This window comes from Thyridium curvatum (genome assembly GCF_004353045.1).
Source record: "Thyridium curvatum strain D216 chromosome Unknown NODE_45_length_338668_cov_82.209118, whole genome shotgun sequence".
In the NCBI taxonomy this organism is placed as follows: Eukaryota; Fungi; Ascomycota; class Sordariomycetes; order Thyridiales; family Thyridiaceae; genus Thyridium; species Thyridium curvatum.
This window is the reverse complement of record NW_022156800.1, coordinates 37,917-52,099: the sequence shown is the minus strand read 5'-3', so window position 1 is coordinate 52,099 and position 14,183 is coordinate 37,917. Positions and strand designations below refer to the sequence as shown.

The following is a 14,183-nucleotide window of genomic DNA, read 5'->3' as shown; positions in this document are numbered from 1 at the left end:
CTCTACTTGTACTTTAATTTCTCTTGCCAAATCCAACATCAGCCTTCTCTTCAGCAAAGCAGGCACCGCAGAACTGACGAGCACCATGGCCCCTGGCAAGTTCATCACCCTGGTCTCCAGTGATGGCTTCGAGTACGTCGTCCAGCGAGATGCGACGATGGTCAGCCCTTTCATCAAGAGCATGCTCGACCCCAAGAGTCAGTTCTCGGAGGCCAGGACTGGCCGCTGTGTCTTTGAAGAGATCAGGTAAGCATCGCACATCTTTCGCCCTCAGGTGTGTCGCAGCCTTTCTGCGGAGATATTTCCAATGACGAAAACACACTTTTTGTTGAATTGTGACAAGACCGTTCTGTTCTCACAGCTGCGGTCTGGGTGAGCTTCAACTACACTTGATCTGAGATGACGTTCAGCATCAGCATTGATCCTGTGGTTGTTCTTGACCTGCATATGAGGCTGACCTGTGTCAAGTGGCGTGGTCCTCGAGAAGGTGGTAGAGTACTTCCACTACTGGTACAAGAACCGCGAGAACGAGGATGTGCCAGACATGGAGATTCCGACCGAGCTGTGCCTCGAGCTTCTCATGGCTGCCGACTACCTTGGCCTGGACAGTAAGTGCACCTTTTGTTCGTTCCTCTACGATAGGCAAGAAGCTCATCTCGATTACAGAACAAACATGATCTCACTTGTCCATCACTACTGGATCGTACCATATTGGTCGATAACTACCAAGACGCTGAACAACATCAAAGAACGCCTAACACACCATGGCAGTACGCATGTTGGAACCCTCCAACTGACACCAACCAAGTCATTATGAGCAACAAGTACCGGGCTTTTAGACCGGCCTGCAATCGCGACGTGCTTCTCATCAGCATTGTGAGATTGAACTTCAGAGCTATCATCTGAGTGCGCTTGATTTGTGTTCTGTAAAACGTACGAGCCGCGCTAGCATGTCATGCTGGGTTCTACAGACCTCAAGTCTGAGGTACACCGAACCAGATTGTTCGCAGGCTGTCACGATGTCAGGCTTCTGTTCAGACAATGACATGCATAAGCCAGCAGTCGGCTTCAGATAGGTCAAGGGTTACATTACCCCTTTTCTTTCTTTTCTCTCCTGCTCTTGTCCTGCAACCCGTGAAATGTCAAAGCCCCATCTAAGCATATGCGTTCAAGAAGACCTTCGTGTCCGTGACTTGAATGTCTATAACGGATGGAAGAGGAAGCATCATCCCCCACACTCTGCTTGACTCGTATCTTTTGTGTTGAGATCTCGCTTTATGGGAGGGGAAACAGATCAATGCTGTGACATTGTTAGATACCATATGTAGATCAATAAATTGATCTTGAACAGTTTGCTTGCTTTGTCACACGCTGCTTCCATGCTGAATTCTCTGCCCAATTCAAATGAGAGTGGTAAAGATGCTCTCGCTGAGGATCTTTTCATTGCCTATTTGATCGTCTTGTTGGGAAATTCAATCGAGACATTCATGCCAACTGTCTGATATGGCACTGAAAGGTATGGGAAAAGAACAAAGACACCATCATTGTTGCTTGTTGATGGTTCATTGAAAGAGTGACAGAAAGACCTAAATGTGACAAAACTCAGCTTCCATTGTGTCATTGAAGTTACTCAACTGCCATATACAACTCCAGCACTAGAAGCCCTCTACTTGCCAACTTGTCAACAACTACTCTGTTATAAAAGTTGAGTGATACCAGTCACTAGTTTGAGTCAAGTATGCATGACCCCTTGTTCCAACAAAGTCTAACGCTTCGCTTTCCAGTTGTGAATCATCAGGGCCACACTTATATAGTCGCTTCGTATTCACAACAAACGACAAGCAGATGGTAACTTTCAAACACACACAATAGTGGAGAGTGAATATATATTCAAGATGTCTAATAAACCTATCGTCTAAAATAAAAGCCAGGCAAAGCGCTGTCCTCTGGGCGTTTCCTTGCTTATTCATTTCAGAAGTCAGCCAACACCCTCATTGCCCAGCATCTGAGACACATCGACCAGCATCCTTCCAACTCTGCAACAGATGACACGACAAGATGCCTGACCAAGCTTCAGAGGTTGAGGGCAAGCTCCGCGCCATCCCTTTCAGCCTCCGACAGAGGATAGATGCTGCTATCCTCAGACATGCAGAGATGATGGCCTCGGCCACCGTACCCCTACCCCCTGAGCCCCGAGTATCTCCAGTTGTGCCTCAAGCAAAGCCTCAAGAGACACCTCAGGGTATGCCGCAGAACAAGCCTTCGACCGTCAAGACCCCAACGGCTCCCCGGGCATTCCAGGGCCAGTTCTTCAGGCCATCAGAAGCGCTCAGAAACGACTCCGGAGCAGCGCAGCCCTACCAGAACAACGAGCCGCGGGCCGTCCCCGCCGCCACCGTGCCCGAGGCGGAGAACACGAGCCTCTTCCTGACGAACCTGCCGCCGAGATGCGACGTCGCGATGCTGATCGGCGCCCTCGAGGCCCTGGGCCCCGTCACGGGGCGCATCTGGCACTCGCACGTCAACCCGCCGGACCCGCCCGCCGGCCACTTCCTGTCGGCGGCCAAGGTCGTCTTCTTCAAGCGGGCCGGCGCGCGGGCCCTGCTGCAGGTGTGCCAGCGCGGCGGGTTCGCCGTGGGAGGGCGCGTGGTGCACGCGCAGTGGAACCGCTACGCCGAGAGCCCGGACTACGTCGCCGGCCAGGGCCAGGGCCAGGGCCAGGGCCACGACGACCTCAACAACGGAGGGGGGGCGGCCGCCCCGCCGCCGCCGCCGCCGCCGCCGCCGCCGTCGCGGGAGCTCAGCCGCGTGGTGCGCTTCGAGGGCCCGCACGCGCTCGTCGGCCGGGCCGCGCTGGGCGCCTTCTTCGGGTCCAAGTTCAAGTTCCAGACCGTCAAGGTCGTGCAGGTCCGGCAGACGGGGGCGACGCGCTGCCTCGAGTGGCACTTTGGCGGGTACCACCCGCAGGCGCAGTGGGCCGTCATGGCGGTCAACAAGGAGCGGCCCGCCGTCAAGGCGACCTATGCTCGGGACCCTTGCGACGTTTTCCCCTAGGCGGGGAGGACCAAGGGACGGACTGGTAAGCGTTGTGAGGGCATATCACGCGCGGAGGCGTCGTTTGTACGATATTAGATAGGATAGAGCCATAGAGCGGCCTTGTATGTTCAGGGCAGGCATATTTGAGAAGGCAAAATTGTGTGTTATTTATTTTCAGGAGTCCAGATTAGTGGCAAGTTTTACGACAAGCCAAATTATGTAATGATTCGGGGATATTTTCTCGACTGGTTGAATTCTCGGATGATAGTTCATGGCCTGTTGTATTTCGACCCTGCCCATAGCTCTGCATCGAAACTTCTCTTAGACTATTGCGCTTCGAGTTTCAAATCCGTCCGTTCTCGGAGATCAAAGCCCTTCATCAGAATGTCCGTCTGGGTGGGAAATGTTATGTTCAGTTCCCTCCCGTCAGCAGTCATGCCCCCGGCCAACTCCTCCCTGCTCACCCAAGCATAGTCTTGGTGCTCCGCCGGATCCAGCACGACGTCCACAGTATCCGCTTCTATATCAGAGGTCTGGTCGTGTGCCTCGACCTCCGCCTCGAAGCTGGCCTTGCGCCACGCCCCCCCCTTCACAGTCCACTCCGTCTCGGCATCGACGAGACCGCGGACTCTGACCACGGTGAGACCGGTCTCCTCCCTTACCTCCCTGACGAGAGCGTCAAGCGGGCTCCCGTCCACCCCCGGCTCGGCACCGCCCCCCGGTGCCTCCCAGAGATGGGGGCAGCCGTCCGTGGCGGAGCGCTGAACGAGAAGCACTCGGTCTTTCTCTCCGTGCCGCTGGGCACCTCCGCCGTTGGCCGTGTGGCTTTTGGCGGGCTTGAAGATGAGAGCGCTCACAATGAGGCCCGCAAGAGGCGGATTCGTGCTCGCCAGATATTCCCGGATAGGGACTCTAAAGGCATCGAGTGACGGATGGATTTCGAGTGTAGTTGGCGGTGAGTATGTGGACATCTTAAGAAACGAACTGTTTGACCCCAGGTTTCTATGTTAGAGTAAAAGAGTAGTCGTTCAAGGAAGATGGATAGTAAGAGAGGAGAGCGAGAAATTTTATAGAGCAATTGAGATCGTAATCAAAATGCAACTGCCTGCTGCATCTGTGCGAAATGTCGATGCCTGCAGAAGTGGATTTTTGAGAAGATGCGTATGAGTGGCCGGATTAGGCAATTGTAAGACCGACAAGAGGGTAATCGGCGGGTTCGGTTCAGAATCCCTCATAACAGCACGCATTTCACATTCGGAAACCAAAAGGGAACAGGTATGTTGATAAAAAGATCATATCGCTTCATTCATTTGATATCTCGTTGCTGAACTCCCCGCCGCCTCTTTGGGCTAATAAACCACGTCCCACCAACCGTCCGCCATCCGGTTTGGCCTCCCAGTAAACTCCACGCCTTTGAATTCTCGTCTCAGCATTCTGGTGCCTCTTGACCACTCCCAGTGTTACCAATCCAATTGTACACACAAGATGTCTCTCTCTCTTTTTTTTGCCAGCCCTTGTTTCTACTTTTTGAGCTTCCTCCCTCCTCCTCGAGACATTCAAGGAGATGATGGGGGGGAGAGCCGTTTATCGGCTGGTGTCAACGACGTAGCGGCCGACAACCTTCATGTCGTGCATCATGTCGTAGATGTTCTGGAGCTCGCTCAGACCGACGGTCTTGTACGGGCACTTGATGAGGCCCTGCTCGAAGAAGTCGAGGGCCTCGGCGGTGTCGGCGCGGTTGCCGACGTAGGAGCCCTTGATCTGGATCATGCGGATGACGGTGTCGAAGACGGGGGCCTTGAGGAAGGCGTTGGCGGGCAGGCCGATGCAGACGACGACGCCCCTGGAGCGGACGTACTCGGTGGCCTGCTGGAAGGGCTTCTCCGAGACGGCGAGCAGGATGACGGCGTGGGGGCCCAGGCCGTCGGGGGTGGCGGCCTTGACGTCGGCGACGATGTCCTTGGTCTTGGAGAAGTCGATGAAGGCGCTGGCGCCGAGCTCCTTGCAGCTCTTGGCCTTGTCGTCGCCGGCGTCGATGGCGATGGGGTGCAGGCCCATGGCCTTGGCGTACTGGATGGCCATGTTGCCGAGGCCGCCGCCGGCGCCGACGATGGCGACGTACTGGCCCGGGCGGGCGCCGGACTCCTTCAGGCCCTTGTAGACGGTGATGCCGGCGCACAGCACGGGGGCGACGGCCTCGAGGGAGACGTGCTTGGGGATGCGGGCGACGTGGGCGGCCTTGGCGGTGGCGTACTGCTGGAAGGAGCCGTCGACGGTGTAGCCCGACATGAGGGCCTTGGCGCAGAGGGGCTCGTCGGCGTTCTGGCAGTAGCTGCACGACAGGCAGGAGCCGTGCAGCCACTTGATGCCGGCGTGGTCGCCGATCTCAATGTCCGAGACGAGCTCGCCGCGGGCGACGACGACGCCGGCGCCCTCGTGGCCGCCGACCAGCGGGATCTTGGTGGCCAGGGGCCAGTCGCCCATCACGGCGTGCAGATCCGTGTGGCAGACGCCAGAGTACTTGACGTTGATGAGGACCTCATCGGGGCCAGGCTTGGGGACGGGGATCTTCTTGTAGACGACGGCTGCACAGCAAACCCCGCGTGTTAATCTCCCAGTCCGCTCGTACTCTATTCTCTCGGGAGCAGAGTTGGGTTTTTGGACTTACGGCCACCGGTCTTCTCAAGGACCTGCGCCCATTGCTCAGTGGGGATATCGTAGGAAGGCATGTTTTCAAAACTTTTGGTTGCGGGGTGTCTTTTCGGGGTGGTGGTTTCAGTGATGTAATTAGTCTATTTAAGCTTCGCAAGCTTTCAGTCTTGTTGTAGAGGAGAGAGGGATGGAGGATGGGGGAAAGATAGGTCGAGATGGAGGAAGAAGGCTACGATCTTTATATACAAAAAAAATGTCTCAAGGAGCCAGGTGTCTGTCTATCAGGACCGAATATGAAGCTAGTCGTCTTGACAAAAGGGGAGAAAAAAAAGAACGCGGGACAGAACGAATAGGAGAGGGCGTTGCCATGGTGTGGTTCTGGAATCTGGTGATGGGGCAGACGGACGGCGCGCCGGGAAGAGGGAGCGACTTCCCACCACCAGCCAAAACGTATGATCTGATCGAGTCGCATTTCCCCACAAATCGACCTGGACATCACCTTCGAACGCCCAGGTCGAGAACGCTTCTCCTGCCTGCCGGATTGTCAGGAAACAAGCTTCCCTTCTTGCAGGGCCCTGCACCGTGCGTCCCACCGACGAAGACCCGTCACTTGCTGCCCTTTGTTACATCACCACCTTTCCCCTGGTCCCAGGCAGGCAGGCAGGCAGATACCCCATCCCCGGAGCAAGCAAGCTGCTCTCTTCCTGCGGCTAGAGGTCCAGGCGCTGGGCGGGAGGAGAAAAGGGCACGGGGCTAAGCTCGTCGTCATCCATCTCACTGCATTCTCCAATCTCCTCTGGACCGATGCACGGCGCCGCCCCTCACCAGCAAGACGGACAATGGAGGGACGGAAAGCCCACCTGGTGAGGGGTTGCTAAGAGGTGGATGGCCATAGCTCCCAAGGCACGCTAGATCGTCACCATTGCAGTGGAACTTACGGAGTACAAGTAGGTAGGTACCTATATTTTGAGAAGCACACCAGTGGTGTGTGGGACCCGGCGACTCAGGTCCAGCGATTCAGGGCCAGGGAAACGGAAAGGCTGAACATCCAGGTGGGCTCGGGGGTGGACGGTCTCCAGTGCGTGCTCCGGCAACGGCTCAACTGCGGAACTTCAACAAGGAAGAGTGGGCTGCAGTGGCGTTGTAGCAGACGTTGCAGTGATTGCTCGTCGTATGTGTGATACTACATGTAGGTATGGAAGCGTGGCAGCTTGGCCGTATCTGCGGACCGCATACGGAGTGAAGAAAAAAAAAGAGCATGAGATCCGGATCTCCTGACGCTGACGCAGCCGACCCCCTGTCTGCAGAGATTCTCGAAGGGCGATTTCGATGCGGCGAACACCGCCGTCGCCGTGGAGGGGCCGAAGAATTGGGGACCCTTGGAGAGGAGATGAAGGCGCTAAGCTTGGCCGCAGCACCAGCTAAGGCGGAACTACCTAAACGACCTTCGATGGAGTTTCCGTGTATGCGATTTGGAGCAACACATCAACGATTCGATTGCAGGACCGACTCCCGGTGGTGCCGCGCCAGCCTGAGCTCAAGCTCCTTGGAGTCCTGGGTGCCAATGCCTGCCAAGAGAGAGGCTGGAAGCTATAGGTATCCATGCCATGGATGCTGTTGGTACAGTGAACGGGCCTCGACTCGAGGTTCTGTGGTTCTAACAATTCCGCACAGGATCATTACCGCATTCGTCCTCAACTTGCCTGCGTATGCTCCTCTTCAAAACCATGAGAGCAATCGTTTTGTTATACTACAGATCGCGAACAACATGCCGACAGTGGCCCAGAGGGATTGCCGTAGCAGACAACAAGTGCTCTGCATTCAACGGGTTCCATCCTTTGACGCTTAGGTTACCTCTGTTTATTTCTTGGCCTGTATACAAACAATATGGGACAATTCGGGACCGAAGTCTTGAGATGCACGCACCATCAGAGGAAGTACAGATTGCAGTAGACCAGAACCACACCTTGTTCCTCTCCTCCTGCATCCATTTCTCCCCAGATCCCCGTTCTCCATTCTCAGGTATGAGTTACCCCGCATACGCTTCCCTCCCATCTCCCCCCCAGTCGTTCCCAGGATGGGGAGGATGGGGAGGTGATGGGGCTGCGCAAAAGGGAGAAACGACAGTTGTCTGGAGTAGCGTGCACCACAAAGGCTTCCGTTGAAGCGAAGCAGCTGTCCCTAGTTACCGAGGCCGAGTCATGTCTTAGCAGGCACACAGTCCCCACAATGCGCTCAGCGCTGCACCTGAGCGTTTCGCGGGGGGACGGAGCGAAGCACTAGCGCTAGGCACCCTACTGCACCTCATCCTCACCGAGTGCCGTCCCTCGTCACGACCAGACCTCCACGGGGAACATCTTACTGCATAGGTAGGATTTAGGACAAGGAGTGGGTGCGCATGGGGTCCCCGCGGGGGTTTAGCGGATAGTCGAACAAGGCTGCTCACTGGAACGACGCCTGCATTATTTGGGGGGCATCTGCGGCTCCAGGACCCCAGTCACCGGCATCTCATCTAGGGTGAAGGGATACCACCAGATGCCGTGTGATGAGGCGGAGAAACAGTCGAGTCGGAGAATAGCTGGATTGCCCTTGGTCCTGCACTAGCTAGCCAGCCGGATCCGTCACCTTGCCTTTTCACGTCTTAGCATACTAGGTATGCACTTGGAACACCCCCCCAATCTGGAGCCAGTCCTGGTTGCAAGATGCGGCGACGGGCTTGTGGAAGATCCCACCTCTTGGCTCCCGTCTTTGATTCTCGCTAGCCCATGCTGCACGACCAATCGCCATCCTGAGCGGAACGGCGGAGAGCCAAGCTTGCGGCTTGTCGCTGAGATGACATTCTGCTGGTGCTGCCCGTCTGTCCCCGTGATGTTTCGCAGAATGCCACTTGGAGACTGCCCAGATGAGCCGGCCGACCGGACAGTCAATGTGAATCCACATGTCTCCATGCTGTGGCTGGAAGACGAGGTCTTAGCTGCATATGGCATGGCAGGTGGCCGCATATGGATGCCTACCTCAGCTCTTCCCTTTCCTTGCCTGGATACGGCTGCTCCATCTAGTTAGTAGGACCTGGGGTAGCAAGCCAACTCACTGCTCCAGCAATGCCCGAGTTTGACGTCCCCAAGTTCAACGAACGCCTTCAAGAGTTTTCTCAGCATCTGCAGAGAGCACCATCGTGACGAAAGGGGTTTTGAAAAACGCTGAATCAATGTATTGGCAAATCTCCTACCATGATCCGAAGCCAGAACTATCTGCACCGTCTATGGCTTTTTTCCGAAACGCAACCCCAAGGTCCTTGCGAAACCTCCTACGAGCCACCAGGGCCACCCAACAGCGCGAATCGCCGAACGATACTCGGGCCATACTCTTGATACTAGTGCATGGTCAGATTTGGGAGATCAATACGAGCAAACAGTGGGAGGGTAGGCCTACCTCTGCCTTTGTGTGGCAGTATGACCGGAATTCCGGGGTTTGTCCCAGCAGAGAACCTCCAAACCACGGACCGTGTCGTTGTCTCTTGTGGGTGATGACCTGGACATCGAGTCCACCACTCTTGGCGCCACCGCTGCGGACTTCGCTTGCCTTGATCCTGGCGTCGACCAGCTGCTTGATATCTCTCTGTAATCTCCGACCAAAGTCCTTGTAGAGAGTGCTGCCGCCCGAAAGCACAATGTTCTTGTAGAGGCCTCGCCTGACATCAATGGGCGAAGACTGAATGACGCCATCAACGACAACCGGGAGAGGTGTGAGGAAGTCGGAGCTGTAGATCTCGGGGTTGAAAAAAATCTCGGGTGCGAGGAAGCGTTCGTAGCCAACATCGACTGTGACCTGTCGACCGCCAGGCTGGGTGACGACGTGCTGCTGGAAGCGGGTGCGGTCCCGATCAAAGCGCGAGAACTCCTTGACAATATCCGGGCAGACATAGCAATACTCCTCCTTGATCTCCTGTGCCGTCTTGAGAGATGAATCCGGCTCACCGCGGTCTCGGAGAAGCGACTGCACAAAGTAGGTAATGTCGCGACCGGCAATCGGGATCGACTTGATGGATGATCCGATGACGTAGCCCTCAGCGACAGGAATGACATGGGTGACACCGTCACCGGAGTCGATAACGGTTCCCGTCAAGGATCGATCCTGGACTTTGGAGGAAGTCCACGAGGCGGCAAGAGCCAAAACTGCCTGCACAGCAATATATAGGCCGGCGCAATTGAAAGACTCGAAGAAGATCTCGGCGGTGTTTTCTCGGTTTTCCGGAGGGTTTAGAGGCTAGAGGTAATCAGCACATGATATGTTGAAGCAATAGCCACGGTGTCATACAGGCTCAGTCAGTAAGAAGTAATGGTCTTCCGGCTCTACCCTCAAGTACTTGAAGATCGAGTTGGACCAGAAACGTTCCATATGATCCTGCACCCTGTTAGTTATTGTCCTAATGTACACCGGTCTTCTCCGACCAAACATACCCAGTTCTCTATTTGACCGTGACGAATCGGGTAGTGAATTCCGTAGCCTGGATGTAACTTAGCCATGATGCTCGCCCGCAAGGTATCGGAGCTGACGAACCAGGCCCGGATGAAGCTGCAATAGCCTCGTCGCCAATAAAGAAGTCCAGGTCTTCGGTTCCTCGCTTCGCCTGCAGGTGCCCGCCAGGACCGGCGCCTCCCGTGAGGAAGGACGGTTTGTTGGCAACTGCAGGGCGACCCGACCCCGAGCCACCGCTACCGGCAGCAGGACCTTTGGTCGCAATCGCAGTTGGGAAAACAAATGAGGGCGAGTCGTTTCCGGCAAAACCTGTAGACAAGAGTCAAGGTCAGCAAAAACCAAGTTTCTGAAGAGCCGCACAAAAGACAGAGGCATACCTAGCTTGGAGAAACCCGTGCCGCTGCAGAGAGAGAGGTTGGTCAGTAATGCGCCCTAAGATGACGTTGCGGCCGAGTGACAGCCGTCGCAGTCCCGCTCGCTGAGCTTCTGAGATCACTCACTTGTCCATGACAACGGCAGGAGTTTGGTTGGCCATCTTGCAAGACTTGGAGCTATGCGCAGCTCCGTGACTATCCAGACAAGGGGTCGGTGATGATGGGGGTTGTTAGGAGAGAGACGGGCGAGTTACGTGGGTGGTGGGGTTGGACCATGATGTGTGCGTGCCTGCTGGCGAAGCTCCTTGTCCAGCCGGGCTGTGCTGCCCAGCTGCTGTGCGGAAAGCCCCGCAATCCTTACATAAGCACAACCCAAGGCTCCAGATCCGTGTTGACCTGATGGCCAATCAGGTATCATTTCACCTTTAAACCTTCCTCCAACCTTTGCTGGAATTGCTGGACTCCTCAGTCTCGCTGCGATGGCAGATATTGGGCATCTGTTTGCATATTTTGAGATACTGGAGGCCCTTGCTCCTTACTCAATTCGAGGTCATATCTCGTAGCCATGCTGGGAGAATGCCCCTTGCCTGCCGATCAATGGTTGATTTCTTACTTCAGAAAAGCAGATTTCATGCAGTTTATTGTGACCAGGAAGTGCCAGACACAAGCGGCGAGATCAATCTTCGGATGGAAGCAATGGCCATGCCGACTCACAACTTCCTCTGACAAGACACGAAAACGGGGTGTGCCCTACTTCAAGACTATTTTTTTGCGCCTCAACCTGACCCGAAGTTGAGCCGCTGAGGAAACGGCCTAGCTTGCCCTCGAACGTTCCTTCATCTGATTTCTTTTCTCGGATGCCACCACATTTTATTGCAAACCATCTCCTTCACAATCATCTTACTTTGCTCTCTATCTCTACTGGGCTGCAATATTCTCCCATACGTCGACCTCGTCTCTTCGAGGGGTTGCCTTTGCCGTCAACACTCCTTGCACACCAGGCGCCTCTCCTTCACACGCGCACCTCAGTTATTCGGTCATCTTTACAATCATTATTTCACGGACCAGCTCTTCTTAGCTAGCATTCCTTCCACTGCTCGAGCGGACAAGCCAGCCAGCGTTGCGCTACACCATCTCGATAGTTTTTCTGCCCAGCCTTGCAGTACCCCCTTTGCGATCTCAAACATACTGGACTTCAGCATTGCTCTCTTGCTCATGGGCTTCGTTACCTCGACATGAACTATTGAGTCGATTCACAAGCCATACCATCCTGACAGTTTGTTGTGACTTTGCGAGCCAATTGGGGAGCACAACCGATCCAGCAACGCAAACAGTTCATCTCAATTGAGTGACTGGAAGAAAAGAGAGTTCAAGGGGCTGCAACTCAACGCAGAGTCTGAAATAATGAAAAAGAGCTATGCTTCGGCGGTCAAGAGCCGGAATTATCCTCAGGACCGGCCCTGGTACTTGACTCAACCTACACAATCCAATGTCCGTGTCACTGGAGACGACACAGTGGACAATGTCGAGAAGTCCAAGGCAACAACGGCGATTTTCATCCATGCTGGTGCAGGCTTCCACAGCACCGCAAATGAGGCTGCTCATCTAGGTGCATGCAGCGAGTAAGTGTGGTCCTCGGTCTTGGCTCATTGACGAGATACTGATGTTACTTCAGGGCGGCACACATTGCCATGAAATTCCTCAATGCAGGCGCAACAGCTGCTGAAGCTGTGGAAGCTGCCATTAGGTCTCTGGAAGATACGGAGATCACTAACGCAGGCTATGGCAGCAACCTGTCAATCGATGGCAAGGTCGAATGTGATGCAACTATTGTTGACCACCTTGGCCGGAGTGGCGCATGTGGTGCAGTACCCCGTATGTAAACCTATGTCCATCTATATCCCAGCCCTTATTATCTTCATCAAAAATACCTGCAAACGGCTTACGTCACTCACACTGCAATGAATAGACATCAAAAATCCAATCTCGCTCGCCAAACTCATCCTCGACAGGGCCAACCAGCCACTTTCACTCCGTCGAGTCCCCCCCAATATCCTTGTGGGAAATGGCGCTACAGAATTCGCCCGGGAGCATGGAATTCCCATCGTCCCCAACGACTTCCTCATCTCTAGAAACGCAAAAGACCGATACATTAGGTGGAGCGAGGACCTGAAGCGAGCCGAATCTATGGTCCCTTCCTCAGATGACGAGCATGAAGAGAGCGAGGCATCATCGACCACCAAGTGGCGACCACCGAAACAAATTCCCCTCCCTGACCAGAGGGATCATATCAACGCGATCCTCACTGGTACCTTCAACGAAGGTCAGCCGGACTCACCTCATCCAGGATCCCCCTCTCCGGTGAAGGATGGCTCACCGCTTCCGATTCCGACTCGTCGAGCCTCACAGTCGAGCACCACCACTGTCGGAAATGGAGGTAAAGCTTCAAGCTGTAGCCCTCTCAATTACATGGGAGATATGAAAGCCAAGAAGACGAGGGGCTCCCCAAGTAAGCGCACGAGGGTGGATGGAAAGGATCACGAAGCTGGGACTGCCTCTCCACCCTTGGCCACGAACACCGAAGCGGCCGTGCTGGAAAATTGTTCCCGTCACGACGGGCCGGAGGATATTGGTCGGAGCTCCTCTGGAAAGGGCAACGCCTCGACACCTCCTCATGCGAGTGACGGCACAAGCGATGTCGAAGATCTGATCACGGACACTATTGGTGCTATCGCCGTTGATCAGTCGGGCAACATTGCAGCCGGATCATCCTCTGGTGGAATCGGCATGAAGCACAGCGGCCGCATCGGCCCAGCAGCCCTTGTAGGAATCGGAAGTGCAGTCCTGCCGGTGCATGCCGATGACGAAGACGAGACGAGCGTGGCTGCCGTGACCAGCGGCACCGGCGAGCACATGGCCACCACAATAGCAGCGTATACCTGCGCTCAACGGCTGTACCACAATGCGCGGTCTGGACCGGGAGGACAGCTCGTCGACGAATATGATGAGGCCCAACTGATGCAGTCTACGATTCTGGACGACTTCATCGGCCACCCGGGCGTGAAGGATCAAAACTCCAAGGGAGCCATCGGAATCATGGCCGTAAAGAAGACGCGCACCGGATACTACTTCCACTTTGCACACAGCACCGATTCCTTTGCTCTTGCTTCCATGTCTTCGAAGGACAAGGCGCCGCGGTGCGTCATGTCCAGGCTTAATAAGCATGGCAAGGTGGCCCAAGGAGCGAGGAAGATACCCCGAGATTGAGTTGTGGAGTCTGACCGTTTGACTGGGTGACGGGACACTCAGTGTCCCATGCTGAGCCTCGAGGTTGGCAAAGGCTGAAGTGCGCAGGAAACAGCTTGTTTCCGTCACACTCGAGTTGCTTAGATGGAAGACCGGACAAGGTACGATCATCGACTGTACCACCTTTATCATTATTACTGCTGCAAGCTTGGCCTCGATGCCTTCGCGAACGGATCTAGACTTGCAGCACATGACCAGTCCAACAATTCGAGAAAGGGGACGACAGAGGACCGAGATGGCTGGTCTGTTGGGAAGGGCGCGATATCCATGCCTTGCACCGTACGGCTGTGAGCACCGGGCGGCGAGCTGGGATGAGCGGATTCACAAAAAAACACG

The 14,183-nt window shown here is 55.1% G+C and overlaps 6 protein-coding genes across 6 annotated transcripts; 3 read left to right on the top strand and 3 right to left on the bottom strand.

Moving 5' to 3' along the window:
* Nucleotides 1-85: 85 nt before the first annotated feature.
* Nucleotides 86-797, top strand: E0L32_007360 (uncharacterized protein; the record flags this gene model as incomplete). Its single annotated transcript, XM_031142095.1, has 3 exons — nucleotides 86-246; nucleotides 469-608; nucleotides 772-797. The coding sequence occupies 3 exons, from the start codon at nucleotides 86-88 to the stop codon at nucleotides 795-797; spliced, it is 327 nt and encodes a 108-aa protein (XP_030993573.1).
* Nucleotides 798-2,058: 1,261 nt separating this feature from the next.
* On the top strand, nucleotides 2,059-3,054 carry E0L32_007359 (uncharacterized protein; the record flags this gene model as incomplete). Its single annotated transcript, XM_031142094.1, has 1 exon — nucleotides 2,059-3,054. The coding sequence occupies one exon, from the start codon at nucleotides 2,059-2,061 to the stop codon at nucleotides 3,052-3,054; it is 996 nt and encodes a 331-aa protein (XP_030993572.1).
* Nucleotides 3,055-3,362: 308 nt separating this feature from the next.
* On the bottom strand, nucleotides 3,363-4,007 carry E0L32_007358 (uncharacterized protein; the record flags this gene model as incomplete). The annotated part of the gene is made up of 1 exon (XM_031142093.1): nucleotides 3,363-4,007. One exon carries the CDS (start codon nucleotides 4,005-4,007, stop codon nucleotides 3,363-3,365), a length of 645 nt encoding a protein of 214 aa, XP_030993571.1.
* A 613-nt stretch (nucleotides 4,008-4,620) lies between these two features.
* Nucleotides 4,621-5,765, bottom strand: E0L32_007357 (uncharacterized protein; the record flags this gene model as incomplete). Its single annotated transcript, XM_031142092.1, has 2 exons — nucleotides 4,621-5,621; nucleotides 5,705-5,765. The coding sequence occupies 2 exons, from the start codon at nucleotides 5,763-5,765 to the stop codon at nucleotides 4,621-4,623; spliced, it is 1,062 nt and encodes a 353-aa protein (XP_030993570.1).
* Nucleotides 5,766-8,995: 3,230 nt separating this feature from the next.
* On the bottom strand, nucleotides 8,996-10,702 carry E0L32_007356 (uncharacterized protein; the record flags this gene model as incomplete). The annotated part of the gene is made up of 7 exons (XM_031142091.1): nucleotides 8,996-9,061; nucleotides 9,121-9,954; nucleotides 10,006-10,092; nucleotides 10,149-10,195; nucleotides 10,249-10,476; nucleotides 10,545-10,567; nucleotides 10,668-10,702. The coding sequence occupies 7 exons, from the start codon at nucleotides 10,700-10,702 to the stop codon at nucleotides 8,996-8,998; spliced, it is 1,320 nt and encodes a 439-aa protein (XP_030993569.1).
* Nucleotides 10,703-11,945: 1,243 nt separating this feature from the next.
* Nucleotides 11,946-13,808, top strand: E0L32_007355 (uncharacterized protein; the record flags this gene model as incomplete). The annotated part of the gene is made up of 3 exons (XM_031142090.1): nucleotides 11,946-12,163; nucleotides 12,217-12,416; nucleotides 12,511-13,808. 3 exons carry the CDS (start codon nucleotides 11,946-11,948, stop codon nucleotides 13,806-13,808), a joined length of 1,716 nt encoding a protein of 571 aa, XP_030993568.1.
* Nucleotides 13,809-14,183: the final 375 nt, after the last annotated feature.